Here is a 26,201-nt window from a genome sequence, read left to right as displayed (position 1 = left end):
CTTAAAAATGGGGATAGTCCACTTTACCAGTTGAAAAAAAAAATTAGGAGTAAATGGGAGTAATTTCAGAAGGAATGTTCCATGCCCTTGCTCTGCTCACTTCTTATGCTATCAAGTAGGTGGCTACTGCAGTGCTCTGGCTGTAATTTTGCCCTGTACTTTTTTTTGTGTGAAAGTAACTCTTATTCAGGTGGATGGTTTCACTGTGGCTTTAGCCATGGGATTTTAATGGACTAAAAATTAAGAATACTAAAATTTGCTAATACAGAATGATTTTCACCTACTCCACTATTCCCTGTGTATAGTAGTTTTTAGAAGTTCTTATTAAATGACTGCTCCTGAGAGCAGCTGGGGCATGAAATCCAGTAGTGAGGAGTTGATTTACTGTGTAGCTTTATATAACAAGCTATTTTAGCTTGGCCTCAGTACAGCAATGGGGGGGATTTTGCTTTCAGGCTCAAGCACTTGTGTTGCTGCCTGGCTTTAGAGGGTGAGCCTGCACCTGAGACTCTTTAGTATTACTAAAAGTAATGCAATTATGCTGCTTTTGCCTTTCAGAGGCAACCTAAGTTTTAATTTTATTGAAGTGTTTTCATGTCTTACAAAGCCAGTGCTCACAATATAGGAGTGTATTTGATTAAAGGAATAATGTTGTAAGTTTCTGAATGCAAGCATTAAGTTGCAGGGAAAGATCCAGCTGTACAAAATACAGAATGGCAGAGGTTGAGGTCTCATGACTTCTGTTCTGGAGTATTTAACTGGAACTTCACAGGCATTTCCCTGTTCCTGTGCAGCAAGCTGGCAGGTCACACATCAGGTTCTTTACCTCCTCCCACTGTCTGGTTTTGCTTCCCCAGACCCTTCAGTGCTTCACAGCTTCCCCATATTTGTTAAAGACCTCTCAAATCAGGGTTTTACCTGCTTTATTCTTGCTTCCCCCAGGAGCTGGCCATATTTCTGTATTATAGATGCTCTTTCTGCCTTGCATGCTTTCAGTTTTTCTTTCTATCCAGGAAATGGTCTGGTAAGAGGAGAAAAATTACATGATGTTTTCCAGAGTCAAGTGGAATTATGGGTTTAGTAATTCCCCCTCTTGTAATCTGACCTATAACATGAAAACAAACATTACTACTTAAAATGACTTTTTTTAAAACAAAAATTTATGACACCTTATAAAGAATTTAAGGCACAGCATGTAACAAAGCTATTAGTCTGAGTTTGGTTTTTAGTTTTGGTTTTAAATTACTGATGAAAGCTTTTAGTAGGAATTGAATTTCAAAAGTGCTTATACATGTATTTTTAATAGTGTACAGGATTAATTACATCAGAATGTGTATTCTAGGCATTTGTTTTGCATTTTTTATTTCTCACTTACAACAAAAATGTCTACAGTAAATCAGCTATTGATTCTCATAGTCCATATTTGTTGGTTTTGACTGCAGATGTAAAGTACAGGATGTTTTCCAGCCTAGGCAGAAAATGTTCTTCATGCTTGGAGTTAAATGGAACTAGGTTTTTTTGCCCTCATTGTCTTCCTCCTTAAATGTCAAAATTGTGCGGTACACCACACTCTCAGTTAAAACTGTGTCTAGTATAAAACTCAGCATCTTGTCCTTAGTTGTTTAATTGCTGGATTTGTAAGTTTAGAAGCTGCTGGACTTCAAAACATTGTCTGGTAACAAGTTGTTTGTAATAGAAGGCTTTAGTTGTCTATGATCCACTAAAACATAGGAGATACTTCAGCCTGAGAAACTGGCAAAATACTAAAAATTGGTTTACACCTTAAAATACCTCAGTGAAATTCAGAAGTGGATTTTGAGTAATTTATTATTAAAAAAAAACCCAAACCACAAAAACCCTCACAAAACAACATAAAAATACCAGTTTGTAAGTTAAAATACCCTTTTAGATTTTAATGTCCTCTGTCCCAGTTTGATTTTGTAGCAGGAACAAAAAAAAATAAATATTTTGATGCTGCAGTATTTGTGGTCTACATAAATACTTGTGTGCACACATACAAAGCACTTACACTTAAATACTTACACTTGAAAGAGAAATCTAAATATTGTGAATTCCCAGTGAAGTATTCAGTTTGCTGTGCTGCTCCCACAACATCAGCTTTTCTTGCTGCCACCTCTAATAGTCTTCCATATAAAAATTATGTAGAGTGTCTTGCTGCTTGACTTAATAGGAATTGTTGGTGGATTCTTTTTTTTTCTTCCTGACAGGCAGGAAAACATGAAGCCATTGTAAAAAATGTACATGATCTTCTTGCAAAATTAGCTTGGGATTTCTCTCCTGAACAGCTTGATCACCTGTTTGATTGTTTTAAGGTAATTTTGTATTTTGACTGTATTCAGGAAATGGGTTGTGAGGGTGTGTGTAAATCTGTGGCTTTTTCAGTCTTTCTTTCTCCTTTTAGATTTGCTCAGTTTCTGTGTGTTAAAAGACTTCTTAATGTGCAGCAACAGTCTGTAATATTTAATTCTAGAAAGGCTGTTCTTTAATGAGCACTCCTTGTGAGATTTTCTGTTTACTTCCTGTCTAAAACAAAGGCCTCTTATTTTTGTTTAGTAGACAGTTTTGTTTTCTGGTTTGAACACTTCAGGATAATGCAGGTCTGTGAAGTCTGTAGTGTTAAAGTTACATTTAGCAATCCTAGGAATATAAAATTTTCCAAATAAAATAAGTTATTTGTTTTAGATACCTTTTTGCATTTGTTCCAAATTAAGAAGTGGTGGTGGTTTAGTAAATTATGTTTTTCTCCTGGCATTAGAGTAGCTTTTGTCAGGTTTACTGGGCAGTGCTACTTTTGATCTTTTAAGTAGAGGAGATCAAGGACTTCGGTTCCCTGCTCCCCCAACTTCCTCTTTATCATGTAATAACTTTTCTCCGTTTAGCTTACATACAAAATGAAACAGTCTCGGGAAGATAAAGCTGAATGTTTATAAACACACAGTGATTTGTTTGAAATGACAAAACAACTTGTTTCTGAAAGTTTATGTTATTCACTGGCTTTTATTTGCAGCTTCCAGTAGTGGTGCTCTCTGACTTGTTTTACTGTTTCACTTTCAGGACATGGTCTGCTGTACTGCTTGAAAATGCAAGCCAGCTTTGTAGACTCAGTTTTCTCTTTTTAGATAAATGCATTATAGTCATATTTTGGCTTGCATACAATTTGTGTTTTGTTATTGTGGTCCTGTAGTTTGGTGAATGTGGGTCTAATGTTCTGTAGATCAGATACTTAACCCAGTGCTCTGAAATGCTGTGTGTAAACTGTTGTGTCTGACCTTGAGATGGATGTGAAGTGATGGCATATTGAAAACTTATTCAGGAGAAGGTTAATGGAATGCAGGGGCCATGTGTTTCAGTCTAATTCAGAGGCATGAATGATACTAAAGTTTTACTTATATAGTGATTATAAGTTATTTAAGAAATCTTTGAAGTGTAAGCACAGGAGTTTTGTGAAAGCATTTAAAAGAAACAGCTGAGCCCACTCTGATTGTTGGTGCGATTGTTAATGGTAATGTTAACTCTTACAAAAACATCTGTGATTTTTAAATAAAGAGCCATCTTTTTTTAAGCTTCAAGGTGAATATGCTGTAGCTGTAAATACAATACTGAAGAGAAGAGCTCTTCAGTTGTGTCTGGCTTATGTCTTGCTCTAATTTGCTATATATTATTAATGACAGGAATTAATGGGAAAGTTCTTTATGTAGTTGCATCACCTTATTGTTGCATTGTTTGTTAACAGTGCAGGTTATGTGTGGAATTTTGAAAAAAAGACTTTTATAATATTTTTTTAAAATACTGTTTTAGGCAAGTTGGACAAATGCAAGCAAGAAACAGCGTGAGAAACTGCTGGAGTTAATTCGTCGCCTTGCAGAGGATGACAAGGATGGAGTGATGGCACACAAAGTGCTGAACCTTTTGTGGAATTTGGCTCACAGTGATGATGTGCCAGTTGATATCATGGACCAGGCTCTTAGTGCCCATATAAAAATCTTAGATTACAGCTGTTCACAGGTGAGTAAACCAGTATGAAATCAGTCTCTGAGTTTCCTTCCATTCCCCACAAAAAATTCAAGCTGTTTGGTAATTTAACAGAAGTGTTACTTACATAGATTTGGATGGTTCTATCAACATCCTAGTACTTTTAAAATGTTACAGGACATATTTTAATCAACACCATTAGTGCTTTAATGGGTGAGAGAGAGTGTAATACATCAGTTTGCCTGTCTTGTTGCAGTTGGTGACGTACTATAATTAGCACACTGGAGGAATTGGAAAAGAACCCTACCAAAATAAATAGGGAGAAAGGAAAAGCAACCCACCCCCCTCCACCCCTTTGCTTTTTCCCAAACTTCATGCTAATTTGTTTCAGTGGGTTTTGCTGAGGTTTTTTTTGTGCCAGTAAGTCCTTAGCTGTCCTGTGTATTAGAAAGGACCTAGCAAGATCTTTTCCATTCTATTATACACTCTCCTTCCCTACCCAAACCTCTGTGAAAGTCTGTCAGAGTAGTAATTAATTATGGTTTGAAATGAATCCATTATTCATCTTGTTAAGAAACATTTTCTCATTGTTTCTTGATATTTTATGACAGTGAGTAGAAATAAATGGAAGAAGATAGGAAATTATTTAAACACTTGTTAAATAAGCAGTGCTTGAGTGCAGGGAGGTTGTAACACAGTGGTAGCTTCTGCCAGCATGTAGTGCTGCTCAGATACTTCTGTTATGCTTTCATGCTTCAAAACTCAGGTGATCCAGTATTTGACTTTGAGTGTTCCATTTTGAACACAAAGAAAGGGAATTGGGATAGTTGTGCAATATGCTTGATATTGATTGTAAACTGCTGTTCTTTAAGGATCGAGATACACAGAAGATCCAGTGGATAGATCGTTTTATAGAAGAGCTTCGCACAAATGACAAATGGGTCATTCCTGCACTGAAACAAATTAGAGAAATTTGCAGTTTGTTTGGTGAAGCACCACAGAACTTGAGGTAAGAATGGGATTCAGATAAAATTTTGTCTGTTGAAAGTTGGATGGGTTGGAATTTAATTTTTTTTGCAAGAGGTCTGAAAAGTCTAGGTAAAACCATAACCTGTGTTGGAAGATGGTCTTGAGTTTGTTCTAGTGTGTATAAATAGTATCTAAAAAGTCAGACATCTAAGTTTAGTAAGAGAGCATTAACTGCTTCTTCATACATGTTTTTAATAATTTTTATGGTAATCTAGAGGAAAATCTGGATTTCTTTTACTGTTATTCATGGGGTTTCCTGCCTAACAATGGAATTAGCTTACAAAGCATAAATATGTTTTACGTGCCCATGTGGCTGTATGTACACAAATAACATACACAAACACAGCAACCCATCCTTGTTCTTTGATGATAAATTCTTGCAGGTCATCTAGTTCAAATGCTTAAAATCAAAGGTAGCTTTGTGGTCTGGGTAAAATTCTCTACTGATTTTCTCTCCTGAATGGAATAGGTTAGAAATGTGTGGAATTTGTTTTATTGGGGTGAGGGGGTTTGTTTGTCGGTTTTGTCGGGGGTTCATTTGATGTTTGTTTCTGAAAGGAAGAAATAATGAGAAGCCATTATCAGTTTGGACTTGTTAAAGTATACATGATTATTTTAATTATTTTTAATGTCTTCTCAGTAAAAAAGACTGAGCCCCTAAGAGTATTCGTATTCACATCAGAATTTTTACATATTCCTGAAAAACATTGTTGGCTTATCAGTGCTGCACAATTGCTTTGTTTTAATTCTTGTAAGCAGATAAAGTATTCAAGTCAATGTTGCTATTGCAGTCAGCTCACACAAAGGATCAAATCAGGGAAAGCTGAGGAAAATAAGCTGCAGTTTGCACAGCACTATCTTCTTACTGATAGCATTTTCAGGGGCTGTGATAATGTTGCATTTCTTTATTAATTTGGTTTGCAGCATACTTATAAAATTTTCAGTATATTTTAATTCCTTACAGTTTTTCATTAATGATTGTTTGAAGTTTATCCAAAAAAGTTACAAAGTTACCTGCCAATTAGCAGAAAATTCTGTTTTCTGTGGAGTCCTTAACCTTTTTTTCATGCTGTAAGATCTAGGAAAACCAAGCTACCTGGTTATTCAAGTTGAATGCTTTTAGCACAGTGCCTTAACAAAGATACTTTGCTTTAAGTAATTAATTACTGAAGCACTTCAGGCATTCAAGGCACTGATTTAGGTTTCTGCTCCGAAGTAATCTTGGGAGGAACTGAACTTTTTTTGGTTGTGGAAGTGTAAGTTTCCTGTATGGTCTGTGTACAGTTAAATGGTTTGAATGTCTCTCCTCTATTTTTTTTTAATCTGACCATATCTTCCTCAGATTTCAGGGCAGTCTGCATTGCAGTGTGTAATAGCACCTTATTTTTATGCTGAATTTGAAAACAAATATGCCAGGAAAAGTGAACTTGTAATTAAAAGTTTCAATCAAGGAACTTAAAATGCTGTGTTAGCAAGATACTGTTGAGGGAGTTGTTTTTGTCAGGTGTTATTACTGCCCAGGTGACTGGGAAATTTGCAAACACAGTTTTGAAATAATCCCTGATTTTCCAGTCTTGAGTTTTCTCATAACTCTTAATATTGATACAGTTTGGAAATTGTAATGCATGCATACAATACTTCTTCCTATCAGCTTTCCTTATTTGACTTAAAACTTTAACATCCTTCTAGAATTTGGAGTGAAAATAGGTCCAAACAGGTATTTGTGACAACTTCCTCGAAAACATGTCGAGCAGACATGACAGAGCACATATTCTTTATGCTACTCTTTTGAGGTGGGCCAGCTGACTGGCACTGGCAATGGAAAGTTCAGTCCAGATCAGGAAGTGCTGCTGATTCTTGGCAAATATCTGTATAAATTATCTTATGCCATTGGCACTGTAGAAATTCTTTTGAGGGGGAGGCTTTAATTGTTGCTAGTTATTCATGCAGTTGAACAAAGTGATGAATTGGTTATACAATTGCTGTGGCAAAATTTAGCTCCCTGATCACAAAGAAGTGCTACATGTGTCAGGAAGTTCAGCTTAACCAGAATTGCAACAGAAAATAATATTTATGTAAGTGCAAGGACTCTTATGAATGCAAAGATGCTTATTAATACTTAGGAATAGTCACCTTTATTACTCATAACATTGACCTTTAGTTTACAGATAATCATCATAATTCTCTCTATGTTGGTTGGTAGAACCTCTGTAGACCAATATCAAATGCTTAAGTTTGACCTTATCTACCTGAGCAGAAGAAGACCAGTCTCTTAAATTACTTGCCTAGGAGAATTAACTGAACACTGAGAGTTCTGTGGTTTCATAGTGCTTTAGGGCAACAATGATGCTTCAAGTCACTTTTTACTGTAAGTAGTGGAATTTGTGGGGATCAGTCACTGCAATTTGGATTTTTCATCTGAATAATCTGCACTCTTTTAGTGGTACATAGCATTTGTTCAGTTGGCACAATTGTCATCTTCAAAAGCTGAGTTACATATGTAGTATTATATTGGGTGAGTTATATGTGCAGATAAATAATTCTTTTTAATCCATTTAAATTGTTTGGAATTTTGCCTTTGCCAGTTTGTGCCAGTATTTTTCTAATAAATAAGCATTCTAGCTATGTTGTTTTTCATAATCCAAAATACTTCATCTCTTTCAAAATGTTATTTTTTCTTTTTATACATTGACTTCTGGTATCCATTTTGTATAACACAATGAAAATACGAGTTTTACTGTTGACTTCAATTTTTCAAGCTCCTCAGTTATTGCACATTAATGACTGTCTAGTAACTAATGTGTAATAATATTAAAGGTTAAATTATTGTGTCCCAGGGACAACGTAATATTAGTCTAACCTTAGATGCATAAGGAAAATTTTAATTGCATGTAGACTTTGTCTTAATACTAGAAAACATTCTAGAGGCTCTTGTCAAATCAGCTTATTTTCCTGTGCATAAAGACAATCATTTTGCCTTTGAGTCCATCCTAGCAAGGGATCAAAATAATATTGGAAGTGTTATTCACGATCACTGTTAAAACTCACAGCTCATAACTCTAGTTATTTCAATTATTCAGCTTTTCAAAGTCATTGCTAACCAATATGGATCCGTGTGCAAATGTACTTTTTGTGCCTGTGGCTGAGAAAGGAGAGAAATAAAAAATGTCTAACCCAGAACATTGTAGTCTTCTGCTGATAAAGGTTTGGTTTTGCTGTACTGTGTGAGATTGATACAAATGCATAATATTATGAATATAAATACACACTTTAGTATCTTTGATTCCACAAAACACCCCATCGTGGTTCTGTTTGTCCCTTTAGTTGTTTGATCATATGTATTTCCCAAATAATCAGTGTTCCTCTTTTCTGTTACCCTTCGAGAATGCAGTTCCCTGTCTAGAGGTAACGTCTTGGGTAACCACTAAAATAGACATCCAGCTTTTTGCTGGATTTGCTGCTGCTTTATTCTCATAAGGAGGTTGGTGGCGATGAAATGAAACATAATTAGAAAGTTTCTTAAAGTGAAAACAGAGAATGTTTTGAATCTGTGAAGTCCTGTATTTTTTCTTTTTTCATGCTTCCATCCATTTTGTTTTCTGTCTGAGAAATGTCTGGGTATTTGAGTGTTTTTCAAACTATTTTAGAAAATTCTGCATGTTATGAAACTTAATCTTCTGAAAACCACAGTGCTTAGCAGCCCAAAGTCTGTTGGTTGTAGATAACAAAATTACTGGCAGGGTGTTGGTGGCTTCTGTCTTTTAAATCCAGATGGACATTGATATTTGGCCAACGAATCAATTTATCTGTGCTGTTATATCTACAGTGAAATGTGGTTATCAGCTGTAAAGATCACTGTCAGCTGATGCTGGAACTGGGATTTCTTGCCTTCCCCACTGTTCTCTAAAGATGTGGAAGTAGTGTGCAGTGCTGTAGGCCATGTGGTATAGACACCCTCTTTCCCAGGAAGCATGAGAATCCTGCCTGTAATCCACTCAGCTCATTCTGAGGTCTACTTGTTTAAGTGTTGAAAGAAAGGAGAACAGGTTGGAAATCAGATCTTTGTTTCTTTAGGGCAGGCTATGGGATCAGCTGAGTGGCTGTGAGAAATGCTGCTCTTCCCCCTGACAGCCACTTGTTTTCTTTTTTCCTCTCTTTACTGTGGAAGAGCAGTTCTGGTTTATGCAGTCAAAATCATTGCTCTGATTTACAGCAGCTGAGGCACCTGAAGAATGTTCTGCAGAGGTTATGAGTCCTCAGGCTCTAGAATTTGATAGTGCTCATGGCATGTGGGTCTTGGACACAAGCTCAGTAGTTTGCTTTTGTCATCTGAATATTTCTGGTGTAGTTTAAGAGAAGCATTTTTGGTCAAGTCTTGATAATACACTTAAATTACAACATAATTATTTATTTGGGATATTTCCTTTCTTGAACTTCTGGGGGCTCTTAGGTTATACGCTCTGTGTGACAGGTTTTTTTTTTTTTGCTTGTACCAACATTTTTCCACATAGTTATTGTTAGGAAAAAATCAATACTATTTTTAGAGTTTTTTTAAGTATTGAAATAATTGGTGTGGTTATTGGTTAGTGTACTTTGACTATGGTAATGAGTTTTACTTGGTGTTTTAATGTTTAATGTAGAAAAGAATATCAGATGGCTGTGGGAGAAACCAGGGTTATGCATATTGTAGTTATACTGTAGTTGAGGGTCTCTACTGTGCATTTTGGGTAGGTGTTTATTTATCTTCTCTCTTGCTGCAGATATTCTCCTTCCACCTCCACTGAGCTGCTCCCATTGCTTTGATGTTTTCCATACATTTTGTAACCATATGATCCTCATAAATTACCTGCTTTAGTAACTCCTAAGAACTGTTGATACGTCAGAAGATAAAAAAATATTGTCAGAAACTTAGTCTGTGTTCTGTTTGAGATATTGTAGGAAAATTTGGATCTTGCATCAAAGATGTGTCTCTTAAATTGATTTCTGGACTATTGGGTGCAAAGCTTCTTTCTTTTCCTCTAACACTTGTATTTTAATTTCAGTCAAACTCAGAGAAGTCCCCACGTGTTTTACCGACATGACTTAATCAATCAACTTCAGCACAATCACGCCCTCGTTACACTGGTTGCAGAAAACCTCTCTGCCTATATGGAAAGCATGAGGCAGTATGCTAAAGGTGAGTTTGAACATCAAAGTTGCTCATGGAGCATAGGAGAACTCTAGTTAACAATAAGAGTTAAAAGTAAATTCCCATAATAAAATAACTATTAAGTTTATTTGTTTAATTTTCAAGCATCTGTGGGATTAATAGCCTTTGTGGTGACTGTGTGAGAAAAACAATACTAATTTTTTCTTTTTTATAATTGAAAATGTGTGTTTTACAGCAGAATATGAGAATGTGGCAGCCATTGTTCATGTGTGGATTGATAAAAATCATCTTGCCCTACTTAGGTTAGTTTTTTTGTGGAAGGTTCTAGTAGTAAACCCCTAGTTCTGAATTTTGAAGGCTCCTTTGACAAGTTTTTTAATCACCTCAGTTTGCAGCCAATATTTGGAATTTGTTAGGGAGAAGGACTTCAAACCACAGGGATACCATTTATTTTTCCCTTGTAACTCCCACATCTGTTCAGGCTCTCTCACTGTGTTTGTTATTAGCAGCACTTGAGCAGCACATTGTGTTAGTATTTTTGTATTTTAGGCTAAATCCAGCTCTTTGCTGATGAATTTACCTTCTTACTCTGCATTAACTTTTAGCTACTGAGGTAGAAGCATGAAAATTAAGGAGAATGGTGGGCCAGGAAACTTGGTACACTGGACCACAGTTCTTTAAATACAAAATTATGCCAACAGAAGTGAAGGAGGAGATGTATACTCCTCCTTCCCCACCACTGACTTTACTGACTGGAACCAAGGACTGTTCTACCCTGGCCTCATAACAGCCTGGCAGGCTTTCTGTTGCATCTCAGAAATAACACAGTATGTTCTGCAGGGATTCAATGTAGGTCATTCAGGGAAGACAGAATATTTGCACATTGAAGAGCTTGTAGCTTCCAGTGCACAGGAAAGTGGCCTTCCTGGAATTCATGTGTTTTGGAGTATTAAGTGTATATATATATATGTGTGTGTGTATGTAGATATATGTGTATATATATGTATGTATGTATGTATTTTATATAAGAGATGTCCAAAATACATACATACTTGTGGACTTGTGTAAATAATGGTGCTCTGTGAAGATGGTCACTTCAGCAAGGTGTAGGCCAGTGAGAATAACATTCAGTTAAATCTACACACTGCAACTGTATTTCTCTATTCAGGAATACATGGAGGGGTTTACCCTAATTTAAGTACCTTAACTAATTATAGCATTGCACTAATAATGTTAAAATAATACTAAATTATTTCCTCTGTTTTCAGTATTAGTGTAGGAACTATTTTTAATTTATCTTATTTTTTAATTCTCAAACCAAAAGGTCATTGTTGAAAATATTGTTTACATATCAAATTGTTGAGGGCAGAATTATTAGGCTGATGACTTGCATGATTCTTTTCCTTTCCCAAAAACCCACATTGCCCTGCCCCTCCCCAGCTGTAGTGACTCAGTTAAGCAGTGATACAAACATCTTCAGTGCAGTAGGAATTACAAGTATGTAAAGGGTTTAAATTTAATCTAATTACAAAGCAATTAAAATGCTCTTTCTTGAGATTAAGCTGCTACAGAACTTCTCATTTGTATCAAGAGTACAAAAACAGAAGAATAATAGTGTGGGGTTTTTTATTAGGCACTTTATTACATTATTAAGGGTAACCAGGAAATCTTCCTCATGTTCCAGATACTGTGTTCAGACTGTAATCCACAGTTCCTGTGCAAAAACTCTTTAATTTTCAGTTTTATATACTAAATAGAGCAGAACATAGAATGCTGTGATGTTTGTCTTCCATGCCTTCATGGAGGGGGAGAAAATATGCCAGGGGGCTGTATAAATGAAAGGGAATAAATGAAAGGGGAAGGAAGAAGATTATGCATGTGAAATCAGAAAGAACTGGAAGCTGTAGAATTAAGCTTGGCTGGAGAAGGTGAATGAGACAGAGGGGGAAAATTCAAGACCAAGATACAAACAGCACAGGTCAAACAAATGCCATAGAAACAAAAAATGCAGTTGTTCACAGATATTCTTGGCACTTCACACTGCAAGTACTATGTAATTTGGATATTTTAAAATTAATTTTGAATTTGCCATATGTTTGTTTTCCTTGAAGTCTTCCCTAGTTGTGTTCAGTGATGGAAAACAGTGTTTCTAGTCTTCTGTTATTCACTAATGCATAATGTTTTCTGGGATACTCTCCTTTAATGTGTTTGCCCTTTTAGGGTTCAAGGGAAGCCTGATCTATATTTCTGATTTTTTTCTGTGCTCTGTGGTTTTCCCTTCTCTTGAACTCATCCTTTCCTTCAGCTCTGCAAAGTCCTCCATGAGATGAGACAACTGCTTTTGGATTTTGTAGTCCTGAAGGAGGTCACAGTTTCATCTTTTCAAAGATTTATCAAAGATCTTTTGAAAATTTCAATTCTGCTTTATTTATCTTTTTCTGCAATAATAAAAAATCCAAAGTGTTAATGAAATAGTTTCGTAGAAACTGTACCATATGATCTTCTGTGTGTGTTTATCACTAATTATACTTAAATTTTCAACCAGTTGTTTTCTGCTCCAGTGTTTAAGAGGAATTTTTAAGGAGATTACACTTTGACTTGCTGTGGGATGTACAGAATAGAAAATAAATCTGGGAGATGTAGAAAGAATGTGATACACAAAATATTTAGGGAAGTAGAATTTTTTTGTAGTTCAGAGTTTTTCAGAATTCTGAAGTACATCCACACTGCCTGTCTGCAGCTGGCTGGATTTGAGTTCTCCTGTCATTGCCACTATTGATGTTGTGTCTGTGAATTAAACTTTAGTCAGGAAGAAAAAGCCCAGGTAGTTCCCACAGTGAAAATAAACAAACACCACCACCTCCCCCTCAACAAATGAAAATCAAACAAAAAACCCACCCTCAACACCCAACACTTCAAGTAATCTATTTTAATTTCTCTGCAATATGCTTATCTACCCCAATTTTTTTCTACTGGAGACACAGCATATTTTACTAATTCTTAAATAATTTTTGTTTACATACTTTTATATTATGTCTTCAGATTTTTTCCACATTTCTCCTTTCACTAATTGCTCATTTATGATCATTTAATGAAAGTTATTATTTAATTTTTAAGGATTTCTGATGAACATAATGTCTTCAGTTTTGCAGACATTAGTTAACTACTGGTCTTGTGTTTCCCCTGTCACTCAATATTTAAGGTAGTGTAGCTTTTACACTTGGATATAGAGAGGAGTATTTATGACAATTATTTTTCTCTTTATTTTGAAGCACTGATGTACTTCTTTTTACCTCCTGCCTGATGTAATGGGACGTAGATACTGATTTTCAGATTTGAAGATAAAATTTACTTTTAGTCTTGATGTTGTCATGAGATGGTCTACCCTGGCTGGGTCACCTTAGTTAAAGGCAATCTATACATCTTTGCAAATAAAAAATAAAGCATTAATTAGTTTGTAATGGAGCTGTCATAATGAATGTGTCATGATGAAATACTGCTAGTAGAAATGAAGGTAATGCAAGTGCAGATCTAGATTGTATCTCTTTAATTAAAAAAAAAAAACCTAAACAACAGCCAATCACCAAACAAAACCACACCAAAACAATGTTCCTGTGAACAAAATTGCTGTTTGTTAAGAAAATATTATGCTGAACTTTGACAAAATGCAGGTAAAAATTTGCCTTCATGCCTTACTTTCAAAAGATGACTTCTGTTTCCAGCTTGTCAGTATTACAGGCATTTGGGATTTATGTTTGGAAACTTGCAGTAAATAAAGTTGTCTTATACTTTCTTCCTCTGAGTGATATTGTGTGCATAGCTGTGTATAAAGGTGGTAAAGAAATGGAGTCATGATTTCCTCTGGAGAGGAAAAAGCCTAAACAACAGAAAAATGAAATTTTGGAAAAGATGCTGTGTAACAAAATTAAAGCATCCTCAGAAAAAAAAAGCACTGGATAATTGAGTTATATGCTTGGTGTATTTCTATTTTCAACTGACTTCTGACTTCAAATTGACTACTTGAAAATAGGAAAAAATTATTTGAATATGTAGAGTGCAAGTTCATAATTGTTCTGTAGCACTTTGATTATTCTGAACAATGAGCACATAATTGTTGATTTGATTATAGACCTCAGGAGTCTTTGCCTGTGTTTAGCATAGGAGAAGCATTAACTGGTGGCTGACTGCTGAAAACTCTTTTCACATGCCTCACTGAAAATGTACTGGGCTTGGATTATACTCAGAGTAAGAAGTCTTCAAACACACCCTGTCTTCTGGAGCCAGCATCACTTTTCTGAGTGTGTTGTCTAATAAAATGTTTTATTTGCAGAGCATGGTGAGTATGATCCTCAGACTGTGAGACCAGGAAGCCGCTACAGTCACGTGCAGGAGGTACAGGAGCGACTGAACTTCTTACGGTGAGCTTTAATTTGAACGTTTAACTTCTTTAAGAATGCTTTAAATGCTTTTTGAAGAAAAATGCTTTGCATTTCTCTCTCTTCTATAGCTTTAATTTGTTTTGTTAACTTCTTTCAAAACTCAGATGCAAAAATACATTGAATGTTTTTGGTTTGGTTTGATTTTTTTCCTGGAGGGCTTTTATGCTGCTGTTGGATATATGAAGTAAAGTTTATTAGACTATTTGGAATCCAAGGCTTTTATTCTGCACTAAGATTTGTATTTTTTCCTGTCTGTGTGCAGAACCTTACTGACTTAAATATAGTGTATGGTGGATACAGTTACATTCCTGTTGGGGTAACTTAGTTTCAAATTTAGAGTGTTCCAAGTAGGGATATGGCCGTGTGTCCTTACTTGTATCACACCAGAATTAAATCCATGATCATAAACTGACACATACTTTCCTCAGTCGGTGATGATGTGTTGGCAGCAACTAAGCCCCAAAAAGAAAGTGCAATAAAAAAATTATTTGGATGATTTTGGCCAACTCCTGTTGGAGTAAAATAAGAAAACAAAAGATCTCTGCTCATCATAGAGCTGCAGAATGCTGATGCTTTTTAGGCCGAGTCTCTCTCAACTTTTCATACTCTGTTTTAACCTTGTTTTAAATGAGTAAAACTACTTGAACTGTTATGTTTGAATTATTTCTTCCTTGTTTTGTAAAGGAGATTTACTTTTTAAAATTTTACTGAGAATTTTCATTAACTAAACTGAAGTGTTAACTGTTTAATGAAATTATACAATAGCACATGGGTAGCACACTTAATGTATCATTCCTGCATTTTCAAAATTGTAACTTCCTTAGATTTAAGTTCACTGTTTGTTAATGTAGAGACATTTATGAAATTCCAGGGATGTCAAATGTAGAATATATATGTAGCAATTTCTGAAAAGCAGTGCCATAACTCAGTCCCTGATTTCTTATACATTAAAAAAAATAATAATAAAAATTAATCTAAAGAACTTTGATTATCATTCGTTCCTTCTGAAGCCTCCTTAGTGTTAGCTCTCAGAATTGAACTTCTTAATAATTGTTTCATAATAACTGAACACAAATTAAAAACTTGCTTAAATAAAAGGGAAAATTTCCAGTTCATTGATTTCTGTTTCTGGCTCTGCTCCATGCTATTGATACCTTTTTTGCAATTTTGCTAAATCAAGTCTTAAAACATAGTGAATCATTGCAGAATTAATTTTTTCTCATATGCTGTGACCTGATTTTTAAACTAAATAGTGTGCATTAGGAAATGTGCATTTCTTTGTATATAAAATGGAAACAATGTGTGGTATTTTTGTGTAAGGCACTTTTTTACTGAATTGTGTTCCTTTTTTGTTTGGAATTGATTGGTCATGATTCATTCAAACTTACTAAGATATCATGGGGCTGATTATGAGTGGACTGATGATGTAAATAAAATTCTCATACTTGTGATATATACATGTATAATGTGCATATCCAACTTTGTGCCTGTACTTTTTACTGAATTGTAACTCTGGCTGTGTATTAGACAGTGCTGTTAATTGTCTCTTTGTTTTGCTCAAGATTTTTATTGAAGGATGGTCAGCTGTGGCTCTGTGCCCCTCAGGCGAAGCAAATATGGAAGTGTTTAGCAGAAAATGCGGTTTATCTTTGTGATCGCGAAGCCTGTTTTAAATGGTATTCCAAACTAATGGGGGATGAACCAGACTTAGACCCTGACATTAATAAGGACTTCTTTGAAAATAATGTGCTTCAGCTGGATCCTTCCCTATTAACAGAAAATGGAATGAAATGTTTTGAACGTTTCTTCAAAGCTGTGAACTGTCGAGAAGGAAAGCTTGTAGCAAAGAGACGAGCCTATATGATGGATGACCTGGAATTAATAGGATTAGACTACCTTTGGAGGGTGAGTTAATTGAAGGAAGCATCTGAAAGGTTAACTGCTAAGACTTTCTCAGTCTCTTTATGCTTTTAGGGATGTGTAATTTATTAGTAATGGACTGAAATTACAAAAATGTGCTTTTTCCAACTAAATACATGGCTTTTGACTCCACTGTCTTTGCAGTAAGTATGCAAGTTGGTAACTTTGCAGACTGATGTTAAATGGAAAGTTACTTGAAACTTAAATAGATTTATGTACGTGCATGAAATTAAAAATTTGCCAATACTGTTGGAGAAGGAGAGATCCTTCCAGGTGAATTATCAGTAGATTTCTCTTTTTTTTTCACATGCACATTATAATTAAGCTTTGTTTCTTGCACTTCATTAAGCTATTCCATGGCATTCCTTCTAGTGTGGTAAACTGGAGCAATTCTAGATCAGACCAAGTGATGGCTGGTCTGATTCTTCCTCTTACAGCATTTTGGCTAAACTTGGTGGTTTTCTGGGATCTGTAGATTCCATATAACCACCTATTCTCTGTATATAGAACCTTCCTTTTCAGTAGAAAGGTTGAAGCTTCCTGAAGCTTGCCAAATCTGTTGGTGAAAACCATCAGTATTTAAACTGTAACCTAATTTTTTCAGAGTATTTCTAGTTCTCAAGAGCTGCATTAGAGCCCACAGTGGTGCCCTGTGACATGATTATCCTGGCTATGTGTTTGTAATATGTGTACAGCAGCAGTCCAATAATTTTGGTTGTGGCTTCTTGAAGGGTTGGGTATTTTAATCCTGGTGATAATAGTTAAAACCAAAGTAGATGCCAATTTTTATACAAATAAGTTCACATCGTGTTTGTGAACAGAGACCCCACAGAATGTTAGCATGTTTTAGTTTTGGGAATCAACTTACTCTGATCAGCAAAACTCTTGAGCTGCATACCCTGCAGGCGTCTGTAAAACCTGCTGTCAGACCTGGTGACTAGTAATTAAAATTTAGATTATCATGTTAGAAACAATTCATTTGCTTGTCCCCTTTCCACCCATTCAGAGCCATTTAAATACTTGAAAATTCTGTCTTGTGATGCAGATTGTTGAAGCATCTGAAGTTTTCTTATTTTCTGAAACAAGAGAAAATTTGGAATGTTATGCAAACATGAACATATAAACAGTGCTTTTACTCTGTTTATAGAGCATCAGCCTTTCTTGCCAACTCTGAACTTCAAAACTAATTAATTATTAATTTGAGTGTAAGTTTTATTGAATGTATTTTCTAACTAAGTGTTTTAGTCCCTTTCACCTCAAAAATAATTAGACATGCTGTTGTGTTGAGATACTTATGTAGTAGTTTTGGTTTGCATTTTTGCGCCAGCAAGTTTTAAGAGATGTAAATGCTTTTTTTTCAATTGTGCTAGGTTGTGATTCAGGGAAATGATGACATTGCAAACCGAGCAATAGACCTTCTTAAAGAGATCTATACTAATCTTGGCCCAAGGTTACAAGTTAATCAGGTAAGAAAAAGCAACAAGAAGACTGAATGGAATAAAAATAAAAATAGTCTTTTAAAATAGTCTTTAAATAATAGTCTTAAACATCAGTTTGATGATATTTTTGTAGTTGAAAGATTTGAAAACAGGAAATAGTTTCTGTGTTTTGGCAGGTGAGTCCAACCATCAGATTCTGGGCAGATGCAGAACTAAAGTTTTTTTCTCATTTTTGCAGACTGAACACTCATTAATTTTTCCTACTAAGTTCATCTGCTGTATTTGCTCTTGTTACTCAGAAAACAGTTAATGTCATAAGAGGAGAGCCTTTTGTTGCGCTGCAAATTGTGGCACTTACTCATATGAGTATGTTCAGGAGCTGGGTCTGTGGGGTGTTGTCACAAGCTAATGTAATCTCTTTTTTCTGGCATGCCCCTTACAAAGAGTCACTGAGTTTCTATGTAGTGGTCAAGCTGAGGTCTAGCAAATCAGATATTATCTCCCTGCATTAATATTTGCTGGGAGCTGTATGGAGTGGACACAAAAGAGATACTGGGTTTCTGGGAAGGGGATTTCATCCACAGGGTCCTTGACAGGCTTGAGTAGTGGACCCTTGAGAACCTTGTGAAGTTCAACAAAGCCAAGTGCAAGGTTCTGCAGCTGGGTTGGGGCAATCCCAGGCACAAATACGGGCTGGGGGATGAACAGATCAAGAGCAGCCCTGCAGAGAAAGACTTGGGGGAGTTGGTTGAGAAGAAGCCCAACATGCACTGGCAGCCCAGAAAGCCACCGGTGTCCTGGGCTTCATCAACAGCAGCATGGGCAGCAGGTCCAGACAGGGGTTCTGCCCTTCTTGTCTGCTCTGGTGAGACCCCACCTGCAGTGCTGCCTCCAGCTCTGGGACCCCTAACATGGGAAGGATGTGGATCTGCTGGTGAGAGTCAAGAAGAGGGCATAAAAATAATCAAGGCCCCTTCCAACCCAAACCATTCTGTAATTATGTGACTGCACAAATTTATTGGAGGAATATTGTCCTTTGGACAATCTCCAGTTGATAACTTGCCAGGTGTATTTCTAAAAAACTGATATTCTACTTGTCTACAAAAACACTTTCATCATCTTCAGAGGTGCCAGTCTGCCAGGTCCAGCACAGCTGCTCTAGGTGGTGAATTCACAGCCATTCAAGCTGTATTTTCCTGCAGTGGCAGATGGCTGGAGGCTTCTCTCTTGCTGTAGGTCTGGGCTTACTAAGCATGCACTGATCTGTCCATCTGCACATGCTTAGCTCTGACACTTCCAGAAGTCCTGGATTTACATGCACACAAGAATTCTTTAACATAGTCTGAGAAAAGGAGAAAGTCCAATTCAGTGTTCTCTGTCCAAATTTTCACTTTTTCTATTTACATACAGTACAGTTACAGCTGCTGATGATGTGAGATTATTGAAGTGCTCACTAATTTAGAGCTATGTTGATGGGAGTTGCTGGAATAAAACAGGTTGATTGAGTGACTTACCTGTTTTGGGTTTGGGGAATTTTTTTCTCTATCATTTGGTCATCCTTCTGAAAAGATGGATTCTAATATGTCTTATAATTACTCCAATTTCTTAATGTAAATTAGGTAGTGATTCATGAAGACTTCATTCAGTCCTGTTTTGATCGTCTAAAAGCCTCCTATGATACATTATGTGTGTTGGATGGAGATAAAGACAGCATCAACTGTGCAAGACAAGAAGCAATAAGGATGGTGAGAGTGTTGACTGTTTTAAGGGAGTATATAAATGAATGTGACAGTGATTACCACGAAGAGAGAACTATTCTACCTATGTCAAGGTATGTGTGAAAAAGCAGTATCATGATTTTGATTTCTGTAAAACTAAACCAGTACTATTATCCCTGGGATTTTTAAATTCTAAATGGTTTCTGTTCAGGAAATGGTTTCATAGTGCTTCAGAATTCCCTTTTCTATGTTACTATATGAAACTATATTTTAAAAAAATTATTTTAAAGATCAGGCAAATACAAGTATATAGGAAAGGGGCAGCAGGCCTAAAAATAAACTTGGTGGTTTCTTCTGTAACTAGCATAACATACCTTGAGGCTCAATTGTTTTGGATATAATTCTTTATTTCAGATAATTACTTAAAAGCAGTACTGTTCTTTACATTAGCATTGGCAAAACTTTTTTGCTTCTCATAGTCTTATTATACAAAAACATGTTGTAAATGTATATATTCACCTTCCAGAATTGTTTGTAGAGATCTCAGTCTTTGCAAGATTAAATTTTTAATTATCTCTAAGTGAAATATTCTGTAAGCTCCTCATGAGGAGGGGAAGAAGAGAACGAGTACTTTGAAGTATATTTATTTTCTGTACACTTTCACTCTTCTTATACTTGTCCTTGAGTGAAAACTTAGCTTAAATCCTTGGTGTCTCTATGGATTTATGATGCAGCTAACATATTTTTAAACATGGTGGAGGTTTTTCATCCACTTACTTTAAATGACCTTTTTGTCAAAAAAATTGCTATTTCTTCATGGTATGCCAGTAATTTGCTGTGTTGCTACAGCTTTTTTTGCTGCATATATTGATTGATTGATGAGTCCTAACAAAGTTTTCTTTTTGATTGTGAGTACATTTTTTATGGGCTGCTTATTTGATTAGACTAATCTTTCACAGGCCTTGTTAGCAAGGAGCTTTGTGAGGAGTTTTTGCCTTTTCTTACATGGGATTAGTTTGTTTGGCTTATCTGGGCGCATCTTTCCTAATGAGCTCTCTGCCATTGTGGGGAGTGTGATCACTGCTAATGTGAAACCATTTCTTCCTTTTTTGACCACTTCAAACTTTCTTTAAAAGATTGTGATTTTAAAAACTGGAATCCTAGCATAAAACTTATAACAGCTTTTGACAGAGGGCATTAAGGCTGATTTTGACAGAAGGCATTAAGGCTTGGCAACCTGATGGATTTTATGATCTTGGTGTATTTAAAGCTTGAGTTGCTTTGCTAAAAGAGCAAAACATCATTGCCAGTCTGATTAAGCTTTGTTTGCACATTTTGATCAGGAAGTTACAAGACAGAGAAGAGACCTAAAACTCTAAGAGACTTCTATAGTTTCTCTCAGTGTTCCTAACCTGACTGTAAATTTGACCATATGATTAATGCATTGGTACTGAGTGTTGGCTTCTTGAAAGATTCTGTGTATGTTGTTGCCATAGTTGCTGGGACTTTTACTAAATCTTACACTGGAAAATACCACATAAAGATTTGATGTTGAAATACCTGCTGCAAAAAATGCAGGAAAGAAAAGAATTTATTTCATGAGAGCAAAAATAACTTTTGCTTTTTTTTTTTCTGTTTATTTTCAGAGCTTTCCGTGGGAAACATATCACACTTGTGGTTCGTTTTCCAAACCAAGGCCGGCAGGTGGAAGATTTGGATATTTGGTCTCACACAAACGACACGATTGGCCAAGTGCGGCGCTGCATCCTCAATCGCATTAAAGCCAACAGTGCACACACAAAAGTAGAGCTGTTCATTGGGGGTGAGCTGGTAGATCCTGCAGATGACAGAAAATTAATTGGGCAGCTGAATCTCAAGGATAAAACGGTAAGTGTTGCAGGCTGGGTATTTACATCAATTTAGATGTTCCTTCCCTTTTGTAAATGCTTGAAAAATATCATGCATGGCATCATTTTTTTTTGTGGAATAATTCCATTCTTCTTCTTATATTATGCCATTAACATTTTATCAGATGCTTATTTGTTGAAGAATCTTAATTTTTGGAGAGTATTAAAACTGTGATTGTGTTTTTCAGCTAATTACAGCTAAGCTTACACAGATAAATTCTAATATGCCCTCAAGTCCAGATAGTTCTTCTGACTCTTCAACTGGTTCTCCGGGCAACCATGGCAATCACTACAGTGATGGTCCAAATCCAGAAGTTGAAAGCTGTTTACCTGGAGTGGTAAGCATTTTCTGAAATTACCAGTTCAAACGTGTTTTGTCTTACACTTTGTCTTTGGCTAACAGGTTTTTTTTTTAAATTTGCTTATTTTAAGATCATGTCACTGCATCCTCGATACATCTCTTTTCTTTGGCAAGTTGCAGACTTGGGCAGTAGTCTAAATATGCCACCTCTTAGAGATGGAGCTCGTGTTCTTATGAAGCTCATGCCACCAGGTAAAACTTGACTTGATCCTTTTTTTATCTTGTAATATGCTGTAAAATAATTTCTCACCTGATACATAAAAGTAAAGATAGAGGAGTATTTTCTACTTTCTGGTAATTTATTAGTACTGTAATTCATTACTGTTATCCTAATTAGGACTGTCAAAGATTCCCAAGTAGTTATTTCTTATCTGCTATATGAGGTTGCATAGTTTGCAGCTGGTACTGGGGTTCATTGCCACAGTGCAGTGAAAATGGGGAGCATTGCATTTTAAGGTGATTTTGTAGCCCTGCTTTAATAGGATCACTTTTGACTGTTACAATCATTGGAGAACGGTCTGTAGTCTGATTTTGTCTGTAAGTTTTTGCAACTGTTCTGAGACACTTAATTTTTTTCAGATTTATAGTTGTAAATAGTACTAGCTTGTTGTGGAGTACTTTTGCTGCAAAATGCTTATAAGTTGTGTTTTTATTGCAGACAACACTACGGTCGAGAAACTAAGAGCAATTTGTTTAGATCATGCAAAGCTTGGGGAAAGCAGCCTTAGTCCATCTCTTGATTCTCTGTTCTTTGGTCCTTCTGCCTCACAAGTGCTGTACCTAACAGAGGTTAGTGATATTTTGCCTGTTCTTTAAAAATTGTCAATTCTCTCTGTGGCAGTCCTGTCTGTAACATTATGGAAGCCTAAGACCAAACTGTGGTTTGAAATTAACAGTTGAAAATACTGAACAATTTACTGGCATAAATGTATGTGGCCAGTGCTGCCAAAGCATTGCTTGTGTAGTATTGCTACAAATTCTCATGGTCAGTCATCTATATCCAAGCTGATGTATTTCCATTAGTTAACTCTGTATTTCCTTCTACAGGTAGTTTATGCCTTGTTAATGCCTGCCAGTGCACCTCTGGGAGAAGACGCCAGTGACTTCCAGTACAACTTCCTGAAAAGTGGTGGTTTGCCTCTTGTGCTGAGCATGCTGACCAGAAATAACTTCCTGCCAAATGCAGATATGGAAACTCGAAGGGGTGCCTACCTTAATGCTCTGAAAATAGCCAAATTATTGCTAACAGCAATTGGATATGGCCATGTTCGAGCTGTGGCAGAAGCTTGTCAGCCAGTTGTGGAAGGCACGAGTACAATTTCACCGGTAATATAAACCTTCCTTGCTGCAAATAGCAATGTGCTCTGTGTTTTATAATGTGTGCAGCAACATCTCCTTGCTTTTCACTGACAAGCTGTTCTTTGAGTGCATTGCACATCAAGGACTCATGGTACTTTCAGATAATGTTTTGCAGTTCTGAAAAAGAGATCAATTTACTAAACAAATCCTATTTCTTGGTGACTGTCAAAAGTTAGATGTGAGGTGCACTTGCTCCGTATATGATTTTCAATGGTTTGCATGATTGTCAGTACAGGTAACTTCTCATTTTTAACTCTATTCATCCTTCTGGACAAAATGTCCTGCACACAGCAGGATAAACACATCATGTGATGTGTGAGCAGCTGGCTCACAGGTTGGGCACAAAGGGCTGTAGTGAATAGTGACAGAGTGGTGACCTGTCACGGGTGGGGCTCTGCAGGGCTCCGTCATCAGCCCTGCACTCTTCAACATCTTCATAAATGACCTGGGTGCAGGACTGGAAGGGATACTGAGCAAGTTTGCAGATAACACAAAACTGAGAGCTGTTGATGCCCTGGAGGGCAGGGAGGCCTTGCAGAGAGGTCTCAACAAATGACAGGACTGGGCAATCACCAACCATACAGAGTTCAACGAGGGCTGGTGCCAGATTCTGCACCTGGGATAGGGCAACCCTGGATGTATGGGCACACTGAGGAATGAGATGCTGGAAAACAGTGACTCAGAAAGGGACCTGGGTGTCCTGATTGGCCAGTTCAATATGAGCCAGCACTGCCCTGGCGGGCAGGGGGGACATCTGTGTTCTGAGGGACGTCAGGCACAGCATCACCAGCTGGGCAAGGGCGGGGATTGTCCTGTTCTGCTCTGACCTGGGGCAGCCTCACCTTGAGTGCTGGGGGCAGTTTTGGGCACCATGAGATACAAAACTCTTGGAGAGCGTTCCAAAGGAGGGCCACAGGCATGGTGTGAAGGACCTTGAGGGGAAGCTGCGTGAGGAGGGGCTGAGGTCCCTAGGTCTCTTCAGCCTGGAGGAGACTGAGGGGAGACCTCAGTGCAGTTACAACTTCCTCATGAGGGGCAGAGATGGGGCAGGCACTGATCTCTGCTCTGACAGTGACAGGACCTGAGGGAATGGCCTGAAGGTGTGTCGGGGGAGGTTTAGGTTGGGTATTAGGAAAAGGTTCTTCCCCAGAGGGTGGCTGGGCATGGAACAGGCTCCCCATGGCAGTGGTCACAGCACCAGCCTGACAGAGCTCAAGAAGTGTTTGGACAATGCTCTCAGGCACATGGTGTGATTCCTGGGGATGGTTCTGTACAGGGCCAGGAGTTGGACTTGATGATCCTTGTGGGGCCTTCCAACTCAGCATATTCTGTGATAAATGTGAATTCCCCATTTGTGAGGTTCCATCTTAAATTTATTTCTTGATGTATCAACTTGTCCTCAAGAATACACAGAGAGCCCCACTTCAGAGCACTTAATTCCAAAATACTGACTGAGATCCATCTCTGAATTGGAGAAGTGCATTCCCCTTAAATCTCAAACATAAGTACCTGTTCTGGTTAGCTGCATCCGTTAGAAGATACATAATTAATTATTTTTCAAGTAAATCAAAACTCTTAATGATTACAAAGAAGTGAAGATCCTTTTTATGCCTCATGTTAGAGTATAATAGGAATATATTAATGCAGACATGTTTGCCACCCTGTCTTTCATCTTTTTAAAATGAGTACATTTTACTGCCCTGTTTTCTTACAACAGTTATTTAAAGGGCAGTTTGGAACACACATTGCATCACTTGAGTCTTGAAGTATTGTTTGGAACAGACTTAGGCTGACTTCTTAGGAGGTACTAACATGTGTCTGCAGTTGCTGACTTTCACTATTTGGAGTTGCAAACATCTGATTTCATAATAACTGATTTGTTGGGAAAAACACTTATTCTTGCTGTCACCATCATCCTCTTTGAGGGACTTTTGGTATTTTTTATTCCCCTGGGATGCAGGTGGGATTCGTTAAAATTTTTAAATTCTCTTACCTTAAGCACAAGTACCAAAGCATAATTTCTGTCTTGGCTTTCCATCACTATTTAGGAGAAGTAGGCAACCAAGGTTATGTGTCTGTAGTTTTTCAGTTATTGGTTTGTTGCTGTCACTAGTAACTTTAAAATTGTTACTTTCTTCCTTGTTTTCATAGAAGGTTGAATTAATAATGTTAAATACAGTGTTCTTGTACACAGAACTGATTTACCCCATATATACTGCTGTTGATCACTACCAGTAGCATCCAATAGCTGAGTGACTGTGGAAGCTCTGTTAGTCTTCAGTGGAGGCTTTGTAACTTTGCTCTCTAAATCAAGTGTCTTAGTGAAGCTGACAAAGCAAGGGATGTGACTAAAACCAGACCTTACCCAGCAGCCTCACAGTGTGTCTTTTGAGCAGCATTTGAGATGGGCTTTTTGAATAAACTGGTACAGGAAAATGAAGATACTCTTCTGTTTTAATTTGTAACCACAGCTCACCATCTTTTGTTTGTCTGTGAGAAGGAAACAGCCATTTCAGGTTTTGTCAAAACTATGGAGCTCTGGCAGACTAAGGAGAGAGGAATCTATGCTCAAACCAATACAAAAAAAAGATAAAAACTTGTCTTGCTGTTTCTGTTTTGAAAATATTATTAAAAACAGGAGGGATCATTTTGAGCAAAATTCTTCAAGAGTAACTGAAATATTTAAAATGTACTTTAGTATAATAAAAACTGCAGCTGTATTCTGTCTGAACACTCTTATCTAATCCAGAGGGACCCCCCATGTTTGACCAAACCCTTTCTTTCCCACATCTACTGAAAGGGAAGGAGGCATTGTAACAGAAAAAAATTCTGTCAGCTTAAAGTAATCCGATCAATAAACAAGCCCCCAAACCTAATGAGTTTTGAG

The 26,201-nt window shown here is 36.9% G+C and overlaps 1 protein-coding gene across 1 annotated transcript in view; it reads left to right on the top strand.

The window, feature by feature from the left end:
• USP9X (ubiquitin specific peptidase 9 X-linked) overlaps window positions 1-26,201 on the top strand; it is a 98,076-nt gene that overhangs the window by 38,266 nt on the left and 33,609 nt on the right. Inside the window, exons 11-23 of the mRNA XM_030955314.1 lie at window positions 2,229-2,333; window positions 3,820-4,026; window positions 4,866-5,002; window positions 10,065-10,198; window positions 14,502-14,589; window positions 16,173-16,515; window positions 17,901-17,996; window positions 19,589-19,800; window positions 21,334-21,574; window positions 21,783-21,932; window positions 22,027-22,147; window positions 22,614-22,744; window positions 23,003-23,281. Of these exons, the coding sequence (XP_030811174.1) occupies window positions 2,229-2,333; window positions 3,820-4,026; window positions 4,866-5,002; window positions 10,065-10,198; window positions 14,502-14,589; window positions 16,173-16,515; window positions 17,901-17,996; window positions 19,589-19,800; window positions 21,334-21,574; window positions 21,783-21,932; window positions 22,027-22,147; window positions 22,614-22,744; window positions 23,003-23,281 (2,244 nt within the window). The remainder of the gene's footprint in view (window positions 1-2,228; window positions 2,334-3,819; window positions 4,027-4,865; window positions 5,003-10,064; window positions 10,199-14,501; window positions 14,590-16,172; window positions 16,516-17,900; window positions 17,997-19,588; window positions 19,801-21,333; window positions 21,575-21,782; window positions 21,933-22,026; window positions 22,148-22,613; window positions 22,745-23,002; window positions 23,282-26,201) is intronic.

Source organism: Camarhynchus parvulus, chromosome 1 (genome assembly GCF_901933205.1).
Source record: "Camarhynchus parvulus chromosome 1, STF_HiC, whole genome shotgun sequence".
Classification (NCBI taxonomy): Eukaryota; Metazoa; Chordata; class Aves; order Passeriformes; family Thraupidae; genus Camarhynchus; species Camarhynchus parvulus.
The sequence above is the reverse complement of the archived record's forward strand: the minus strand, read 5'-3'. Positions and strand labels throughout refer to the sequence as shown.